Source organism: Mus caroli, chromosome 2, assembly GCF_900094665.2.
Source record: "Mus caroli chromosome 2, CAROLI_EIJ_v1.1, whole genome shotgun sequence".
Lineage (NCBI taxonomy): Eukaryota > Metazoa > Chordata > Mammalia > Rodentia > Muridae > Mus > Mus caroli.
Window position 1 is genome coordinate 166255973 of NC_034571.1, and position 18683 is coordinate 166274655.

At 49.5% G+C, this 18683-nt stretch overlaps 1 protein-coding gene and 1 long non-coding RNA gene across 2 annotated transcripts; one reads left to right on the plus strand and one right to left on the minus strand.

Annotated features, from left to right (window-relative positions):
- Positions 1–1804: 1804 nt before the first annotated feature.
- Positions 1805–16253, minus strand: LOC110308342. Its single transcript, XR_002379550.1, has 5 exons — positions 15887–16253; positions 6716–6973; positions 5050–5255; positions 3849–3997; positions 1805–3071 (listed from the first exon to the last, which is right to left on the minus strand). It is a non-coding gene; the product is annotated as an uncharacterized LOC110308342 (long non-coding RNA).
- Positions 4923–6048, plus strand: LOC110308334 (neuroendocrine secretory protein 55). Its single transcript, XM_029473731.1, has 2 exons — positions 4923–5098; positions 5194–6048. The coding sequence occupies exon 2, from the start codon at positions 5264–5266 to the stop codon at positions 6008–6010; it is 747 nt and encodes a 248-aa protein (XP_029329591.1). The 5' UTR covers positions 4923–5098; positions 5194–5263; the 3' UTR covers positions 6011–6048.
- Positions 16254–18683: the final 2430 nt, after the last annotated feature.

Below are 18683 nucleotides of genomic sequence, written 5' to 3' on the forward strand. Positions count from 1 at the left end.
AGCATGGACAGAGGCTGGTTAAAGGAGCCTGGGACAGATCACACAGCCATATGCACACCTGAGCTGAGCCCACAGGGATGGGGGTGGGGCTCAGCCCAACTCCTGCGTAGGGTGGGCTGGGCTGAGAGGTCCAGCAGGTGGCCTTTGAAAACAAAGCCAAGTGAGAAAAGGACACATACCTCAGAATCCTCTTTACCTCAAAGCAAAGCAAAGCTCTGTGCATGAGGCCAATGTTGCCCAGTTATCAGGACAGGCTGATTACAGAGCCCAGACTCATTTGCCTGAAGATAATTGCCTCAATTCTCCACTTCACTTTGCACATATAGAAAGAGTCCCAATCCACTGCGGCCTCAGTGACTAGACATGTAAAATTGGTCTAATCATCGTTTGAAGAGCTCAAGCTGAAAGGATTCTATGAGCCCGAGCCTGAACCACGACACCACTAAGGGCTTCTTTCCTCTAGCTCGAGGCTCGCCCACTCCCTGGCTCCCTCCCCCAGGTCTGAAGGGTGACTCAGAACCTCAGGCAAAGGAGGCTCTCTGTCCATGATGGCTGGAGGGGGGAGTGAGATGCTCAGAAAAGTTGAACAAAAGCCTAGCTAGGAGTAAGGCCTTTTGGGTAGCAAGTCCAGAGTAGCCAACAGTGTTTCTGCCCCAAGACGCCATTCTAGGTAGAAGCTGAGGCTGATGACATCCAAGATCAGAAGCACCTGGACTCATGTTACACACTGGTGTCTCAGCTGGGAAGCGGGCAGAGCCCATTTCTGACCTCTACAAGTATAAAACAATGATCAGAGCCTAGAAAGGCCAAGCTCTAGGGCCAAACAAAACCAAACAAGGACACACACACACTTTTCAGCAGGCCTGTGCAGCAAGCTCTGTGAGGGAAGGATCTACTGAGCACTTCTCTGGCTCCCAAGTGTAGATATTACTCATTCCACAGAGAGGGAAAGACAGAAGGAATTCTGTTATGTGTTGATCTGCATACAGTGGAGGGCAAGAAAAGGTGGGTCTATGGGTTCAGCTCTGACCATCTTACTCCCAACAGGAACAACACAGATAAACCCAATGATGGTCAGAGTAGAACCCAAACACATCCTATAGATACACCCCCCACCCCCGCTTTTGGCTTTAGCTGGCCTTTCCCCCTAAATTACAAAATCAGGAGTTTGGAGTTTTCACCATTTCTAACGGTTAGTCAACTAAGATCAGTGTGGTCTGAGTAACAGCAAAGCAGCACCTGGAGAGACAGACCACATGTCCCCACGATGCCTAGGCTACTTGCGGCACAGGAGGGAAGGGGCCTGTGCCCAATTCTCAGTTCAGTTGAGCATTTCTGGCTGACTGCCACAGGGACGGGTGGGGAATACTTCAAAGTCCCTCAATTCATTTCTCTCCAAAGGAAAGTTTAGAAGCTCTCCATCTCGAAAAACCATGTTCCCTTCCAGCGACTGTCTAAAAGCCACATTTGAGAGTGCTTGTGCCTGCTGGCCAGGCAGAGCAGAACCCAGCTGCCTCTATTGTAGGTCTGGTACCTGTAGCTCTGTGACGATAGCCTGCAAACCCCCGGACTCATGTGACACACTGGTTCCTAGTACGTTGCTCTGCACATCAAACAGGTAGAATAGGGGCAATCCTCTCAGTTTGAAAAATAAAAGCAAACCAGACGAACTGGAGGAACTTTACCTGTGGTCTCCCATGGATCCACGTCGCTGCCCAGCAGCTGCTGTTCATCCTCATTGACTTCGATCTCTCCACGATGCTAAGAACAGCGTCTAGGTCATAAAAGTGACTCAATTCATGATCACTAAATAGCCAATTTTATTTTGTAATTTCCAAGACAGCTCCAGGAGGGGAGGCCCAGAGGCCGATATAATGAATAGATGGCCCTGACTGACACCTTGGCTCCCGGAGTGAGAATGAAACTGAGGCAGAGTGGGAGGCTTGAAACCCCACCCCCACCCCTAAGCCCTCTCCTACAGCCCTGGGGAAGCAACTACAGAGGGCCATCATCAAACCTTGTCTTAGCTCTAGCAGTTTCACAAGCTCCATGGAAACCTCTATCTAACATGTAGTCATCTGTCCTTTGACTTAGCATATAGCATAGATTCTGCCGACACCAAGTCCATTCTCCTTCAGAGTCCTACTTGCTAGAATATTCCTCCTTGGGCTGAAGCCTACCTGTACACAGCACCCATCTAGAACCTCATTTTGCCCCCTGGAGCTATATCAAATAACTAGTAAAGCCTTTTCCACAGGACAGTCCTCTAAGCTCAAAAGAATCTTCCTCCCAATGCATCCAAATAAGAGCCCTTCCTTCTCTATGGCACTGTACGCAACTGCAAACTACCTTCCTGCCCAACTGGTCTAGAAGCCTCCTTCTTCAAAGTCTGAAGGTAATATATGACCATACTTTATTTACCTGCAGACACAGAGAACCCCTTGTGCCTCAGCTGGTAACAACCAAGGTTGTTCATCACCCACTTGGTCCCTTTTGAAATTCACCCTGCAGCAAGCACTTTTTAAAGTCATGCACATAATGCATTTTAAAGAGCATTTTTTGTGCAGATCCATTTGCTCAACCTCGGCACTAAGTGCAAGATGGAGCTGTCTTTTGGTGCAGCCCTGCTCCTCCTGGAGTCCGTGCTGAACACGTGTTGAAATGAATTTGTAACCTTACAGATGACCGGGGCTTGGAAATGTATGCTTTGTTAAATGTCCGTAGGCTGATTCAAATGCATCTTGCAAGAAAGAGCAGTGTTAATGCAGAGTCCTGGTCCAAGATATGTATTATGTAATGCGTATTTTTTTAATAATGTGGGTAGTCCTGGTGTTTCTGTATTAGTGCATAGGCTGTGGGCTGCCATCTCTATCACTGGCATAAAGCTTTCCCCAGAAAAATGAGGCACACACTAAAAACCATCATCTACCTCACTGCTGACAGCTGGCATCAGTTTCCATCAAAGGGGTATTTACCAGCACCCACAGTCCTGTTTTCCTCTCTCCGTGTGCCCTAAAATTGGCTAGACCAATGTCTTTGTGCTCCATATAATGTTGGCAGAACTGTTTTAACTGAAAAAAAAAATAAGGTTAAGTGTATGGAAGTGGTTGGACCCCTCAGATACCCCCAATTCATCAGGGTGGAAAGGCAGAGATAAGGATCTGAGATCTCAACATCAAACAACACCGAACAGGGGCTCAAGAGTCACAGCAATGCACTAAGAGTCAACAGAACACATCTAGATTACAGCCACACATTTGTTCATGAGATCTGCTAATCCAACCCCACTCTATCACAACAGCATTTAAGGCTATACATGAACTCCTAGACCACAAGATGCAGCACCAACAGTCAAGACACAGAGATATTATAATCTTCAACCATGCAGCGCACCTAGGACCTAAGTCTGTAACCCTGCATCTGGGAGCCTGACTCTGAGGTGCAAGTGTGTGAGGGTAAGTAAGTGACTTAGGACCAGCACCTGCTTCAAGACATAACTCACAATTCCATCTCCAGGAAGGAACCCGGGGAGGGGGGGCAGCTTGGAGAGGCAGCAGTACCTCTTCTTATGGCTCTTCACATGGACTCAAGGAAAAAAAAAAAAAACAAAAAAAAACAAACAGCCCACCGTGTGACATGTGTTCCATGTAAAAAACAAAAAACCTCAAAACAAAAAACCCAACAACTAAAACACCCTGCCAAGACTTCCTGCATCCCTATAACACTACTCTGCTAGTGTTATGCTTTTTTTTTGTTTTTAAAGGCACTCTATATTTAACAAGGCAAAAGGCAAGATAAACGAGCCCCACACCCACTTCCCACAGGGCTCCATCCCCTCCTGGACCTACCTGAGTCCAACGGCTCTTCCAAGTGCTCAGGAACAAGCAGGTCCTTTTACCTTGGTCTTCCGAGTCCAACAGCAGGATCCAGTGGTCTCTGGCCGCCCCCTAGCCATGATGCTCTTGCTGACGTACCTGTTTTTCTCATGTTGCGCGAGCTAGATGAAGTAATGATGCTGGAAGAATGAGCTGATGCTCTGGTTAAGATATATTAACCCCTCAAGACCCCTTTCTCTAATCCAAGACCTGATCGTGTTCCTCGCTATCTTCAGCACCTAGAACAGAGCTCCGCAAGTGCCGGGAACTCAAGTGTGTTGGTTGAACCCTCAGCTGAAATGTATGAGTCCGTGGCTCAAAGACTACCCTAAAAATCCACACGGAGAGCAGCAGTTTAAGTGTATTCTATTGGATACTCACTCTCAGCTTCCTATGGTCTTCCAGCACACCTCAGTGGAACAGTGTTCTCCATGTGCTGACTGTCGGCTTGCAAATTCCTACCGCTACAGCCGCGGGGGGCGGGGTTGTTTGCCAGTGGGGTTCATACCTTCTTGGAGGCTGCTCTAATTAATTACAGTTACTTTAACAGCCCTGACAAAAGTAACCACCTTTGATAAGGTTAGTGTTTACTTGAGGCTCCGATCCTCAAGCATTCACGCTCTTCGGTCATTTAACACTCATCCACGGACGGATCCTCATTCCCCTGAATATTTACAATTTTGCGTTCTGGTTTTCAGTTGTTTGGTGGCTATGCTCAGGGAGAAAAAGTTGAGGAGTGGGGACAAACCCCCGTGGGAATCTACACTTGGCTTCTAAAATCCGCTAACCTGTAGCTATCTTACGCCCTTCGCTCGCTAGACCTCGATATCCAGCCCCCCCACCCCTGCTTTGGCCAAATCTACTCAAACAAGGTTCCCGCCTGCCACCTGCCGGCCCACTAGGGTCTGCGCCATGAGCTATGCGCCACCGCACAGCTCGCGGGGAGGCACTCCCGCCCCCAAACACCTCCCTACTGCACATGCCCGGCAGAAGTCCGCGCAACTTTATAGGGCCCCATTGCCCCATCTCTCCTCAGTCTCCTCGATCCTCTCCCAGACGAGAGGATCAGTGGAGGCACCTCTCGGAGTCTTAGACTTCAGAGTCTGAGACTTAGCGAGAGGAGCCTCGAGGAGACTCCTTCTCTCTTCTTTACCCATCCCTTTCTTTTACTTACAGCCACAAGCTGAGGCGCGGAGCTTTAGAAAGTTCGCAGTGGTTTGAAGGTAGGTACATCCCTTCTTTTTGCCCCGAGGTGAGACTGGGGTCTCCAGACCCCAGCTTCTCTCCTCATAAGGTTAATCCTTTTCGGCTCCAACAGTCCTTGCGCAGTGGGGCCACTCTCTGCAGAGCCAGAGGGTGAGTCGGCTTCTCGGTGAGCACCTAAGAGGATGGATCGCAGGTCCCGGGCTCAGCAGTGGCGCCGAGCTCGCCATAATTACAACGACTTGTGCCCGCCCATAGGCCGCCGGGCAGCCACCGCTCTCCTCTGGCTCTCCTGCTCCATTGCTCTCCTCCGCGCCCTAGCCTCTTCCAACGCCCGCGCCCAGCAGCGTGCTGCCCAGCGCCGGAGCTTCCTTAACGCCCACCACCGCTCCGCTGCCGCTGCAGCTGCTGCACAGGTACTCCCCGAGTCCTCTGAATCCGAGTCTGATCACGAGCACGAGGAGGCTGAGCCTGAGCTGGCCCGCCCCGAGTGCCTAGAGTACGATCAGGACGACTACGAGACCGAGACCGATTCTGAGACCGAGCCTGAGACTGATATCGAATCCGAGACCGAAATCGAGACCGAGCCAGAAACCGAGCCAGAGACCGAGCCAGAGGACGAGCGCGGCCCCCGGGGCGCCACCTTCAACCAGTCACTCACTCAGCGTCTGCACGCTCTGAAGTTGCAGAGCGCCGACGCCTCCCCGAGACGTGCGCAGCCCACCACTCAGGAGCCTGAGAGCGCAAGCGAGTGGGAGGAGTCCCAGCGAGGGCCCTTAGATCAGGATCCCCGGGACCCCGAGGAGTCAGAGGAGCGCAAGGAGGAGAACAGGCAGCCCCGCCGCTGCAAGACCAAGAGGCCAGCCCGCCGTCGCGACCAGTCCCCGGAGTCCCCTCCCAGAAAGGGGCCCATCCCCATCCGGCGTCACTAATGGGTGACTCCGTCCAGATTCTCCTTGTTTTCATGGATAAAGGTTAGTTGCCCTGACCAAACTGGGGTCCCTGAGACAGTAGGGTGGGAGGAAAGAGACAGATGGGAGGCAAGGTGGGAAGGGAGCGGTGCCCATTAATCAGCCCAAAATGCACCCCGGAAAAGGAGAGAGGGCTCTTCAAGTCTCTCCAGGGCACCCAGGGGCGCTTGGGAGGCCAAAGGTTTGTTGGACGGCGAGGCTTTTCTGGCGCCTCGCTGGAGACAACCTGAGGTCCCCGAGCTGACACCCGGTGCGCAACATTGAATTCGGTGTGCCACACTGAATTCCCAGCGCGCCCCAGGTTTGGAGTTACACACATAAACGGCAAAGGTAAGTCACTTGTTTTCTACGTTCCCTCCCCTCCTACAGAAGTTAGTCTTCAGCAAGGGAGTTGGCTTTAGGTAGAGCCCTTTGGGCTCGGTATGGAGGTGCACGCACCAACTTTGGCCATCTGAGACTGCTGCGCCGCCATAGCTACACTATTGCAATGCGCAGAAAGTAACTGCGTTTGGGATTGGGTGACAACTCTGGAGCCTAAGTCGCACGTGGCATTCAGCCGGCGCGGAGCCTGGAAATCGGGTACCGGCATGGCCAATTTGGGGCCGCGGGACCCTGGAGACAGTGCCCCCCCACGCCGTGCAAGTAGTCTTGGCTAATTCCGCTCACCTCTGGAGGTTCGAGGAGGCCTGAGATCGTGAAAAGGGGCGCGCGCACCTCTCCCATGCGTCCTAAAGCCAACCTTCCCGCGCAGAAAGGAGTTTCTTGATAGTGGATAGTGCTTGGAGGACACTCAGTGGTGGCATAGGGGTCTTTACGGGTGCCCTTCTGGGCTACCTGGGTTGGCAGACAGCTAGGATCACATCGGGGTATCGCGCAGCTGGTTAGGCAGATCCGACTTGTCCGGAGAGGTCCGGGACTGTGCGCCTAGGCCCTAGAGGCAGGAGAGAAGGGATGAGAGCAGTAAGAAGTGGTCTTGGAAGGAGAGGTAAAGTGGATCAAGGCACAGGCTGAGTACGGGGGTCGTGGCTATCACTCTGACACCTTCAAAGGTGTACCCAAAGATCGTGGCGCTTCCTAAGCTGGGAAGATGTCGGATCCTGCGCTTTGGACTGAGAGGTGGTAGGGAGGATGCGCTACAGCCATTTTGGCCATCTTCAGCTCGGGTGGGGCCGTTTTTGGAATCTGTAACCTGTGGGGGAGGGGAGATCGCCGGTGATCTGCCCCAGCACCAAGCATGTAACACACCTTAGAATGCTTCCCCTCCAGCCTTGGGCGGAAAGGCTGATCTTAAGTAAAACGCACCTACTGTATCTCACCCATTCAGAAACTTTTTTTTTTTTTTTAAGTGTGCGCGGCTGGTCTTGCGGCGGCTTGAGATATTTTGATGGGATGATTTGAGAAATCTGGTTAAGAAAAGCAGTTTCAAAGCTTGAAATCAAAGCCGGCTGGGCTTCTGAGCTCCTGAGAGGAGAATGGTGCTAGAAGGAACACATTACGTAGTCTCCTTCCAGGACCTACCCTCTTTCCTGGGATGGCGTCGCAGCCCCCAGAATTTAAGTGAGAGTGGGCTGTGCGCACTGCGGCTAATTGCGTCTTTGGTCAACAGCGGGAAGCAGTTTGTTAGCAGTGGGTAGAGAATGAGCCGGTAGCTTGCGGAAAGGAGGCGGGGGCTTTTGGGTTGAAAGCGTGAAATTGCCTAAGTGAGACATTATTTTTCCTAAGTTAAAATGCTCGGCAAAATTAATGATGACGGTGACGTTTTCTTGACGTTAGGTACCATTTTGTCTTGTGATGTAGCCTGAGTTTACCAAGCAACAGGTTTCTAGTTAACAGGTGGAGAAGCCGCACTTTTTTTTTCAGCAGTTAGATTTTTTTTTCATTAGCTAAAAATTAGGATGCTGCCTTGTTGCTGGGATAAATAAAAATTTTAAAGTGTCTGCAGTTTCTATAACCCCCACCTCATGCTGCTCTTATAGAAGCCCAGAGCCAGGCGCAAACCTCTAATCTCAGCGGGGGTCGGGTGGGGATGGGGAGGCAGGTGATCTCTGTGAGTTCTAGGCCAGCCTGCTCTACAGAGCAAGTTCCCGAACTGCCAGGACTGCACAGAGAAACCCCGTTTCCGGGGAAAAACAAAAACAAACACCCCACCCCCCAACAAACCAAATTTAAAAACAACACAACAATAACTACAAAAGAAGCCCAAGTGAGCAGTGTAAGAGAGGCTCATACCCGGGGTATTCAAACAGGAACGCGCATTTTGCTTTCTATTAGTAATCTTCCACTGTCTACCTGAGTCACAGCTTTAGTCCAGCCTGCTACCGGCCCGCACAACCCTCCCCTCCCTCTCAGCACCTCCCCCTCCCTAGCGCCATCCTGACTCCAGGTGAAAAACCTCGGCGGGCTACATAGGAGCACACCACCCTTGTGAGAGCCCCAGCACCCACACAAGAGGTTTTGGTAAAACACCCATCCCAAGCCCATTTTCTGTGAAATAGTTCATTCGCTCACTAGGCTCAGGACTTTACTTTTCTAGCAGGTCCTCAAACATCCCTAACTAGCCCTTTGTCTCACCCTGTTAAAGCGGGGTTAGCATTTGAATGGCTGGCAAGCCCTTTCCCTTAGTAGATAGAATGGCTGAGGGAGATGCACGTGGGACAAGTGGGGGTCGGTGACAAAGCTAGTAAACTGACTTCCAAGAGCTTTAGGATCTCTCGCTGCATTAATCGTTTGCTTAATGGGAAAACTTCCTCCTGTGGTGGAAGGGTGCGATTAGTGAATTTCTTTTAAGTGATTTTCTTTTTTTTTAAATTATGTGGCAATGTTCAAATACCGTGTGGTGGCAAAAGCCAGATGTAAGTACTTTTTAGTTTATCAGTAAAACTTTTAACTGTATTTGTGAGAATTGGAGAATGAGATGGGAGGTGTAAACTCTAGGATTGATTTGTAAGTGTGTTTTTTTGTTTGCTTTTTTATGTGCCTGAAGCCTTTTATCCTCTGGGATTGCTTACAACCTTTGACTCTTTAGCCTACATTTTAGCAGCTGTGTTCCCTTAACGAGAAACTTGAAACATCAGAACTGGTAAGAATAACGTTTTTTTTTTTAATGGATTTACTTAATTTCTCCTTTTGTCATGCTCTAAAAGAAAAGAGGATGAGGAAACTGAGCAGAGACGATGGTGTGGGGGGCAAGCAGGACAGCAGCCCATCACAAAAGCAAGTCATGATAATCAATTGTTCAGGGCCAGAGACCTGTGATGTCACCTCGTTAGCTCAAATACCGCTTTCTCTGAAGTCCCACTTAGTAACAAGATGAGAAACTCAGGCCATACCTTTGATCCCCTGCTCCACATGAGGGAAGGAATGTCCTGTTGTGGGGTTTGGCCACTAATTAACCTAACTCCCAAACCCAGACAGAGTGAGAGACCAGCAGACTGAGACAAAAGGCATAAGATCCTGGGTGAGCCCAGGGTGCCTCTTTCCCACCTTGCTGACTGCATCCGTCTTCCCTCACACCCCTCTGCCTCAGTTTCTTCTTAAAGTGTGCTAGCAGAACAAAATGGTTCTCTCTGGTGTCAGAAGGGCAGAGCCGCACCTCTAGCTCTAGCGACGTTCCCAAATCTCAAACGTTTGACTAAATAAAAAGCACTAACTGTGAAGTGTGTTTGTGTTGTCGGACTCACTGCGTCCAGTCCTGGGGCCGGGGTTGGGGAGCGTGCGTGCGTGAGCACTCCTAAGAGCACCTATCAATGCTGTGTTGTGCTGTCCCGAATTCTCCCCTGCAGTTAGTGTCTAGAGTGACACCCAGAACCCAGCTGGTACAAGCCCATTGGGGATGCTAGCTACATATGGGACATATGGGAGACAGCCAGCTGACGGTACAGGCTAAGTAATGGCTTAGAGGCTCCTGTCCATTCTCATTCTCTCCCAGGGGCTTTTTTTCCAGCCATATCCAGCCAGTGGTTCCTGTCTCCACTTTTAGCACTCCCATCTTTTTATATGCTGCACGGTCTGGTAATAGCTAAGTTCACTCTCACACACACACCACAAACATGCACACACATAACAAACACACAAACACACCAGACACTCAATACTCACACCCCAGATACCTCTCACATGCACAAACACCACACTCATCCACACACATACCAGACACATGCACCTACTGATCCACAAACACACCACAGACACTCATGCTCACACACATGCACTCACCCACACACAAACATCACAGTCATACACCACACATACACACAAGCACACCAGACATACTCATACACACACCAGACACACACACTCATACACACAAGCACACCCACTCTTATACACACACCAGACACTCATATACAAATGTACCCACTCACACAAGCACACCATAGTCATACACACACAAACACCCCCCCACATATATATGTGTATATATATACATATATATACCAGACACACACATGCAAGCACACCACACTCATACACACCCACACTCATATGCACAGCAGACATATACCACACACTCACCCCCCACCCCCAGACACAAATACACATGCCAAATTTGGCTCCACTGCTGAGGCAAACAAAGCAAACACTTCTCCCAATAATTGGTTCTGCAAATTAAGTGACTTTTTATTGACCATTTATTTATTTCATGTTTTAACCCCTTTGGGGCATTTAAAAATTTGGTCTAATTTTACTAGTGTTTGTTTTCTTCAAGTCTCCTAGATAGGGAGCCCCACCCCAGCCATGAAGCAGAACAGCTGGTATGGTGAGGACCAGAGCACAGACACAGCCTAGTGACTTGGGTCCCCTCGTGCAGGCATCTGCAGTGCAGAGCAACATCACTTATTCACAGTGCTCAGCCACAGAGGCAGGGAAGCTCAAATGTGCACATTCCTATGTTTTTTCCTATGAGCTTATTTTATTTATTTATTTATTTATTTAGGGTGAACATGTTACACATTAGCAAGGGGATGTGGCTGTCCCAAGGTGAGGAGAGCAAAAAGGGTTGTGGGGTCCCAGGGAGTAAAAGAACATGCTATGGAGGCCCGGGAAGGAGCACACAGCCAACACATTTCATGGGTGCACAAAAGCACTTTGAAGAGATCAAACCTTTGAGGACACACCAAATATAGCAGGCTGAAGAGGGAGGATGAGACCAGGTGCAACAAGGAGCATCAGCACCTCGGGGTGAGGAAGAGTATTTTTAATCGCTAAAGATGGACACTAAAGGAGGATTTCAGATCAGTCACCCTTGAAGTCACCATCCCAGTCTTACAGACCTAGCCGGGGAATTTCAACTTCAGCTCTACAGAATGGAGTTCTCATAAGGATACCTCAAATTCATTAACCAAAAGGACTTAAGAGCTACTAACCTTACTTAATGGTTTTTAAAGCATTGGGTTTTGACTCAAGAAGACCAGCCTCTGAGGCTCCCATTCATACTCAGCACAGGAATGCAGGAATGTGAGAGTCCACAGGCTTCTCCCTCCCCCAGGCAATACCCGTCTGATTCTCCTGGCTTACGTGTCTGTTTCAATTAGGCTTCATTAGGGAAATTTGCTTTGGATGATTGAGGTTGCCTGAAAAGGTGAACAGCACAATCCCCTCAAATTCAAATAACATTCAGGCCCCAAAGCCCCTGGGTGCCTACAATTCCCACCATGAGTTACAGAAATCTTACATAGCCTTCTTACATAGCCTTTCTATTAAAACCAAAAGGCCTTCTGGGATCCCAACCCCCACTCCTTCCACCCCGCCCCTCCCTCCGGTAGACACCTTCCCCTGATTGTTTCTCTCATCTGCAACAGGCTCTTCTCCCTCGGTGGATTCAGCTGCATTCTCAGCTGTTCATGTGGACACCTTGTGCAGGCACAGGTGGCAGGAGCATGGCAAGCTAAGGCACAATTTGGTGGCTCTTCCACAAAGAAAGCCATTGATATCAAGCCACTGCTAATAAGCCTGAGGGAGGGGCCTGCCCTTTATCATCATGGCTTTTCATCCAGAGTTGACCAGCTGTATTCATAAATATCATTTCATCCCCCTAACATGAGCCCCACATCAGTCCATAGTCCAGTATCTTGCCCTATCTTCTAGGGACATCTTCCCTTTAATTAGCATTTGCCTCAAACAGGCCAGCCACACAGCCCCTTCTGCAGACAGCAATAAGCTGCTGCTGCCTCCACCGGCCAAGGCTTGCAGAGATGATGGCAGGGAGGTGGGGGAGGGCTGCAGTAGTCTTAATTGAACAGTAATTAATTGAACAGCTTCAAAGTCTTATTGCTACTCAGGGAAACACTCAGGAAACCTTTGTCACTGGGAGGCTGAGCGACTTAGTGTTTGCCTGAATTATTTTTCTATCTTCTCTTTTTCTGCATCTGGTTCCTTTGCCTGAAAATTAATGGCACACATATGTACTATAGGCAGAAAAGGCTCCTTATAAGGCTGCCCCTTCCCCAAAACCATAAACCAAAAGGAACCTTACTGCCAATGGTCTTGCTTTTCCTGGCTTCTGCGTCCCCGTCCCCCCCCCCCCATCTTGCTCACTCCACCCTCCCTTCTACCCAAGGGACATTTCCTACTTGGCTTTCTCTCTTGTGGCCACAGGGATAAACCAAAGAAGTTAAGAAGCGGTTACTGAGGACGTCTGGACGGGCCTTGGGCTTTTAGCAGAAAGCAAAAACCCCAAAGGGGAAAAATATTATCTATATACATGAAGCCCTAAAATGTAAATATAAATACAACTGTTGATTGTAAACAAGCACCCAGCCCAGGGTACCATAGAAAAGTGGGACCACGCCTTTTTAGGTAATATTATACATATACATGAAGCCCTAAAATGTAAATATAAATACAATTGTTGATTGTAAACAAGCACCCAGCCCGGGGTACCATAGAAAAGTGGGACCACGCCTTTTTAGGTAATATTATACATATACATGAAGCCCTAAAATGTAACTATAAATACAATTGTTGATTGTAAACAAGCACCCAGCCCGGGGTACCATAGAAAAGTGGGACCACGCCTTTTTAGGTAATATTATACATATACATGAAGCCCTAAAATGTAACTATAAATACAATTGTTGATTGTAAACAAGCACCCAGCCCGGGGTACCATAGAAAAGTGGGACCACGCCTTTTTAGGTAATATTATACATATACATGAAGCCCTAAAATGTAACTATAAATACAATTGTTGATTGTAAACAAGCACCCAGCCCGGGGTACCATAGAAAAGTGGGACCACGCCTTTTTAGGTAAGGAAGCTGAAGCTGATGGAGAGTCAGCTTCTTTATGGTTGGTGTGACTTTCAAAGGGTCACCTGATTCTTTCTTACTTGGGCGTCTGGGCCAACTGCACTGAGCAAGTTGACTTTCCTCAGAGAAGCAGAGCCCAGTGGAAACAGGAGTAATCCTTACCAGCCCTTTCTAATATGGAAAGATCCTCTTCTCCAACTGATACACCATCTCTCTCATAGCCTGTCACTCTAGCATATACTGTGTGGATGGTCGAGACCCCCTAAGCTTAGCTTCTGCCCTTCCCACCTAGTCAGCCTTCCTCTGCACCCACTCCTTTCCCACCCACAGCTTTGTGACTCGCCGGTGGCCTTGTTTGACTCACATCTCTCAGCATTTACCTCCCCCCATCACAACCATTACAGAGTCAGCTGGACTAGGAATGACATATCCCTTGCCAGGGAGCTGGGGAGCTGGGCAAACAAAGGCGCCTGATTCATGGAACCCACACGACGACACCAGAATTAGCCCCAACAAGTTGTCTTCTGACCTACGCGTGAATGCATGCGTGCGCGCATACACTCACCCAAGCACACACACACACACAACTAAGAGAGGAGGGAAAAGATCCTTTCCTAGTGTAGAGCTGTAACGTGGGACCATTAGAAACCTCGCTCCTAGTAGGGTAAGGCCCCAGCCCAGGCACTCACCAATTGTGTCAGACATGTATTGAGCCAGCCAGATCACCAACGTCAACAGGCACCAGACAGTGAAACCCAGTAAGGTGACTCCAAGTCAACCTGTCCACTCATCACCTCCATCTCTTAACCATTCTGGACTCCCCAAGTCCTCTGGCCAGGCCATGCAGTTACCTTCTGCTCCTCGATAGGGAGGGCCCTCTTGAACTTGCTGCTCGTGTACAGCAGAGCCTTTGTACTTAGGTCTATGTCACTATAGGAAATTGAGAGCACAGGGCAGGGCATAATCAGGATTAAATCCCGAGCTCTGTTTTTCCCAGTATGAATTTACCTTTAAATTAAAGTGCCTTTTTAAAAAAAAAAAATTATTTTTTATTTTTAAAGTCCATGTAAAGACTCTTTCTCAGCTTTCCCAACCAGGGGCAACTCTGCATCAGAGGACATCTATACAAACTCTGAGGACATTGATTTATTCATACTAAGGGGGTGTTACTAGCGCCTGGTAGGCCTAGACTGGAGAAGCCAGATAATATCCTGCCTCACACAGGACAGTCACCATAACAAAACATTACCTGCCCCACGTCCCCAGTGTGAGGCTAAGAAGCCATGATGCACACACAAGGGCTGCTGCCACTTCAGCCTCTGGAGCCTGCCCTGCTCTCTCTCCTTCTGGCCTCTCCTTGGCTGTATCCCTCCACTGGAGAAATTTTATCTGGTTCATTTATCTCAAACCTTAGTAAGGCTGATGGACAATTTGAATTTTTGCCTTGTACCCTTCTCCTAAACTTCAGACCTTTCCTTACCAGGAATTGATTGTAAGTGTGTGTGTGTGTGTGTGTGTGTGTGTGTATACACACACACACACACACACACACACATATATATATATACAATAGTAAATATATATTGTGTATTGTATATATATATATATATATATATATATATATATATGTGTATCAAATCGTCCATCTTCCTTTCAATTCTGCCATGTCTGAAATTTAAAAAAAAAAAAAAAAAAGCCTCTACCTCCGCACCAGCCCCTCCCCGACTCTCCTATGTAATTCCCAGTGTCCAAAACCCAGGTGGTCGTCTTTGATTCCTCGGCCTTTTGTGACTTGTCTAATACGAGAGCTTCCAGGAAGCCTCTGGAACCCTTAAGTCTCTTTTATCCATTGTGTCTGGGTCTCTCTTCTCTCAGGGCTTCCGCTGCTGCAGCTTCTTTGTGCACAGCCCTTCCTTTGTTCCCTTTATCGGAACCACCCTCCATGTTGGTTCTGTCCTTTCTAAAAACTTGATTCAAATCCTGATCTGAGAAGGAGGGAGAAAAACACACCTTTCACCATCTACTCCATTTCCTCCTCTCCACTTCCTGCCCAAAGAGCCCGGATGCTGCATGGACGCCTCAGAAAGCACATCCATTTTCTCCCTTCTTTCCCACTGCTCCTACAAGGAGCAAAGGTGTCCGATCATTTATGTAACCAGACCCCACACTTCCTTACATTGGACCCTTTGTTCCAGATAGGTGAAGGTGTGCCCGCTCTGCCCCGCCCCTTCTATTCAGTCAAGACATCTTGCTATGGAGACCCATTCCAGGCGCCATTTTCTCCATCTGGTCTTTGCAACCCCTCCTATTGGAGGCCTTCTCTTTCCATTTTCATGCCGTTCTGCTCTTTCACAAGGAGACTGGCATGCTCTGGAGGTTTCTCCCTGTCAGAGAAGCACGATATAAGAAAGAATGTGGAACAAAGGATTCTCACAGATCATAAGAATGTCTGAACAAAGAGAACCTGAAACCATTTTTTTTTTCCTTTTGGATGAATGGTGCTTTAGGGATGGGCGTGAGAGGCCTGGAGAGCCCGCAAGACCCGCGTGGCGGTCTCCTTGGGTCTCCAACCTCAGCGTCTACTGACCTTTCACCTTGTGCAGGGTTCAGCATCTCTGGGAAATGAAATCTGTCCATCTTGTACTGCTCGTCTGCATCGGAGCAGTAAGCTCTCTTTCTCCATAGGCCTGGCCCACCACCTCCAGGCCCTGGAAAAGCCTCTCTCCGCGGTGCCTCGGCGATAGCCCTCTCTGTGTAGTGAGTTAGCCTACCGCCATCATGAGCCCAAGGGATGGTCCATGGGGGTCCCTGACCTTCCCACCTTGCCTTGGCGATTTAGGGCATCAAAAAGCTTGGCCCCCAAGGCACTCACGGCGACCGTGGCCTTCTAGGCCTGGCCGCCATACGCCCGCCCGCCAACCGCTTCCAACCAACCCAGCAAGCACAACCTCTTTGGGCGTTCCAACGCGGCGCCCCCTATTGGACCTCCCACCCATATCCGGTTTCCGGTCCGAAGCCCCCTGCTCATTCGCCAGGCATCCTTGATTGGCGTGACCCCAGCCCAATAGCTGACCTGTCGCTGGGGTCGGAGGGGAGTGGGCTAGTGGTTGAGACCCAGTTGGCCTATTCCGTGTATGTTCAAACCGTTTCGCCATTTTGAGTGGGGGTGGGGAGGGGGTAGTTGGCCAAACTTTGGACCAAAGTTCAAAGTGTCCGGCATGCAGTGTGTTGAGCCGTAGAGTTGAGGTGACACGCCTTCGGCAGGTCGCAGGCATTCTTTAGGGGTTCACTTTGTCTGCTTTCTTCTACTCAGGGTGACCACGTGGACGCTGTAGGCAAGGGGCTGTAGTGTTCCGAGCCTGCAGTGAGAAGAGGGACATGTTAGACTTCAGAGAATTAAATCTGCCGCGGCACACAGCATGCATCTTGCAATATACCCGTCTGCATGGTGCATAATTGCCGCAGCCTGCTTTATGTACCACTTCATACTCTATTTTCTCAGGGTCCTGCAGGCCAGACCTGCCCACTGCCTAGCTGTATTGCAACAAAAGACAATGCCTCGCGCCATCGCCATTACCTACTGGCAAAATGTCCGCGGTGTGCGCATGCCGCGGGCGCGCGGCAAAACAAACAAACAAAAAAAACCCCAGAACCCCAAAGCAAACAACAACAAAAAAACCCTCGCCCCTGCCCAGGATTAATCTGCAGATCCCAGACTTAAAGGATTTTATGATTATTCGCCGAGCCCACCGGGCGACGTGACTGTTTATCTCCTGCAACTCTGAGCCCACCCCGGCACCGCGAGGGGCGCGCAGCCGCGGGCTTTGTGGCCGCGCTTAATTTCGCCTGGGTGGACTGTTGCAGTTCAAAGTATAGCAAATGCTCTATGGCTCACAACATAAGGAGGAGGGGATGAAAGGGGGGTGGAGAAGTGCTTAAGAGAAGAAATGAACACGGATTCCGCTGGTGGCCGGTGGCCGGAAGACGCGAGTCTCGGCAGCTGTTGCCACCACTGCACGGTTGGTCGGTGGGTTAAGTGCATTTCAGGTTTTCTGGTCTTTAAAACCACCCTAAATGGGCCATCAACTACACTCCAAATCTCCTTTTGCCTTTACCCAGAAGACAGAAGTACAAGGCCTGAGCTAGGTAGGGGGTCTTCCGGTAAGCCTTACGCCCCCTCCCCTATTTGCACAAAAGCGGCAAACATGAATAACTCCTAAGGGGGCTTTGCTTGATTTTCTGCAGTGCACTGCTGAGTCCTTTGTTTCTACTGCATCACCGTCTATATAAACAGAGCGAGCCCTGACTACATCACACTATACCACTGCTGAGACCTCCGAGGTGTAATGGGGGTGGGGGACATTGAAGGGATTTGCTGGAGCCATCCCCAACAAACAGCACACATAAACATTAAAAAAAAGAAAAAGAAAAAAAAAGGAAAAGAAAAAGAAATAAAGAAAAGTACCCCAGAGCATTTACAAAACAAATTGCGTGTTTACATTCGGCACTTCCTCACCCTGTCTCTACCCTTCCGGTGGGCTCACGACCACCTGTCGCATTTTTGTGTGTGTGCCTGTACCCCTTTCCTTGTATCCTAAAGCCTCCTTTTCCTGACTTGGAGATGAGTATGGGTAATTGCCTGAGTGTGGGGTCTTTAGATAAGGAATTCACCGCATACTGGGGTAATCTGGGGTGATAAAGCCCTCCTGCAGTCCCTCCTCCCCTCGAGACGAATCAGATGGGGAGGGAGCCTTTCAGCGTCTGTACTCTAACAGACCAATGCCCACGTCTTGCGTCACGTGTCCCAGCAACGCAAGAGAGCTCGCGCTCTCTCTCTGGCCAGGGAAAAAGCGAGCAAGAGAGACTCGGATCAGTCCGGGAGAGGAGAAGACGGAGCCGAACGTCCCTACAAGGCCTCCGCTCATCAGCCCCCTTACCCAAAGTCGGGAGCAGCCGGCACCGGGAGCCAGCTCCCGGAGCCGGCTCAGCACTGAGACCGGCGTCCTCTGGCGGCAGAGAAAGAGTTCTATTTACGATTTTCGAGACGAATCGGCACGCTCTTAAATGCCAAGAAGGCGGAGCTAAAGTACAGCAAAGTACGAAGAGAGAGCAGAAAAGTTCTTAAAGTTGTTGGCCGACCACAGCCCGAAGGGGTAAGTGTAACTAGGAGGGTGACAGACTTCACCAGCAAGAGATAACTCGCTTCAGCCATGGTCCTGGGTTCTAGCCCCTGATCATCTATCCTTACAAAGTTTGGAAACTGAGGCTGGAGAATTTTCCAACAAAAATTTGAATTTTTAAAAAAAAAATTTTTTTTTTACCCTAGTTTGGCTGGGTGCTCCGTTTTACGGGGCCCCAAATTTATTTTGAAAAGTCGCCACCGT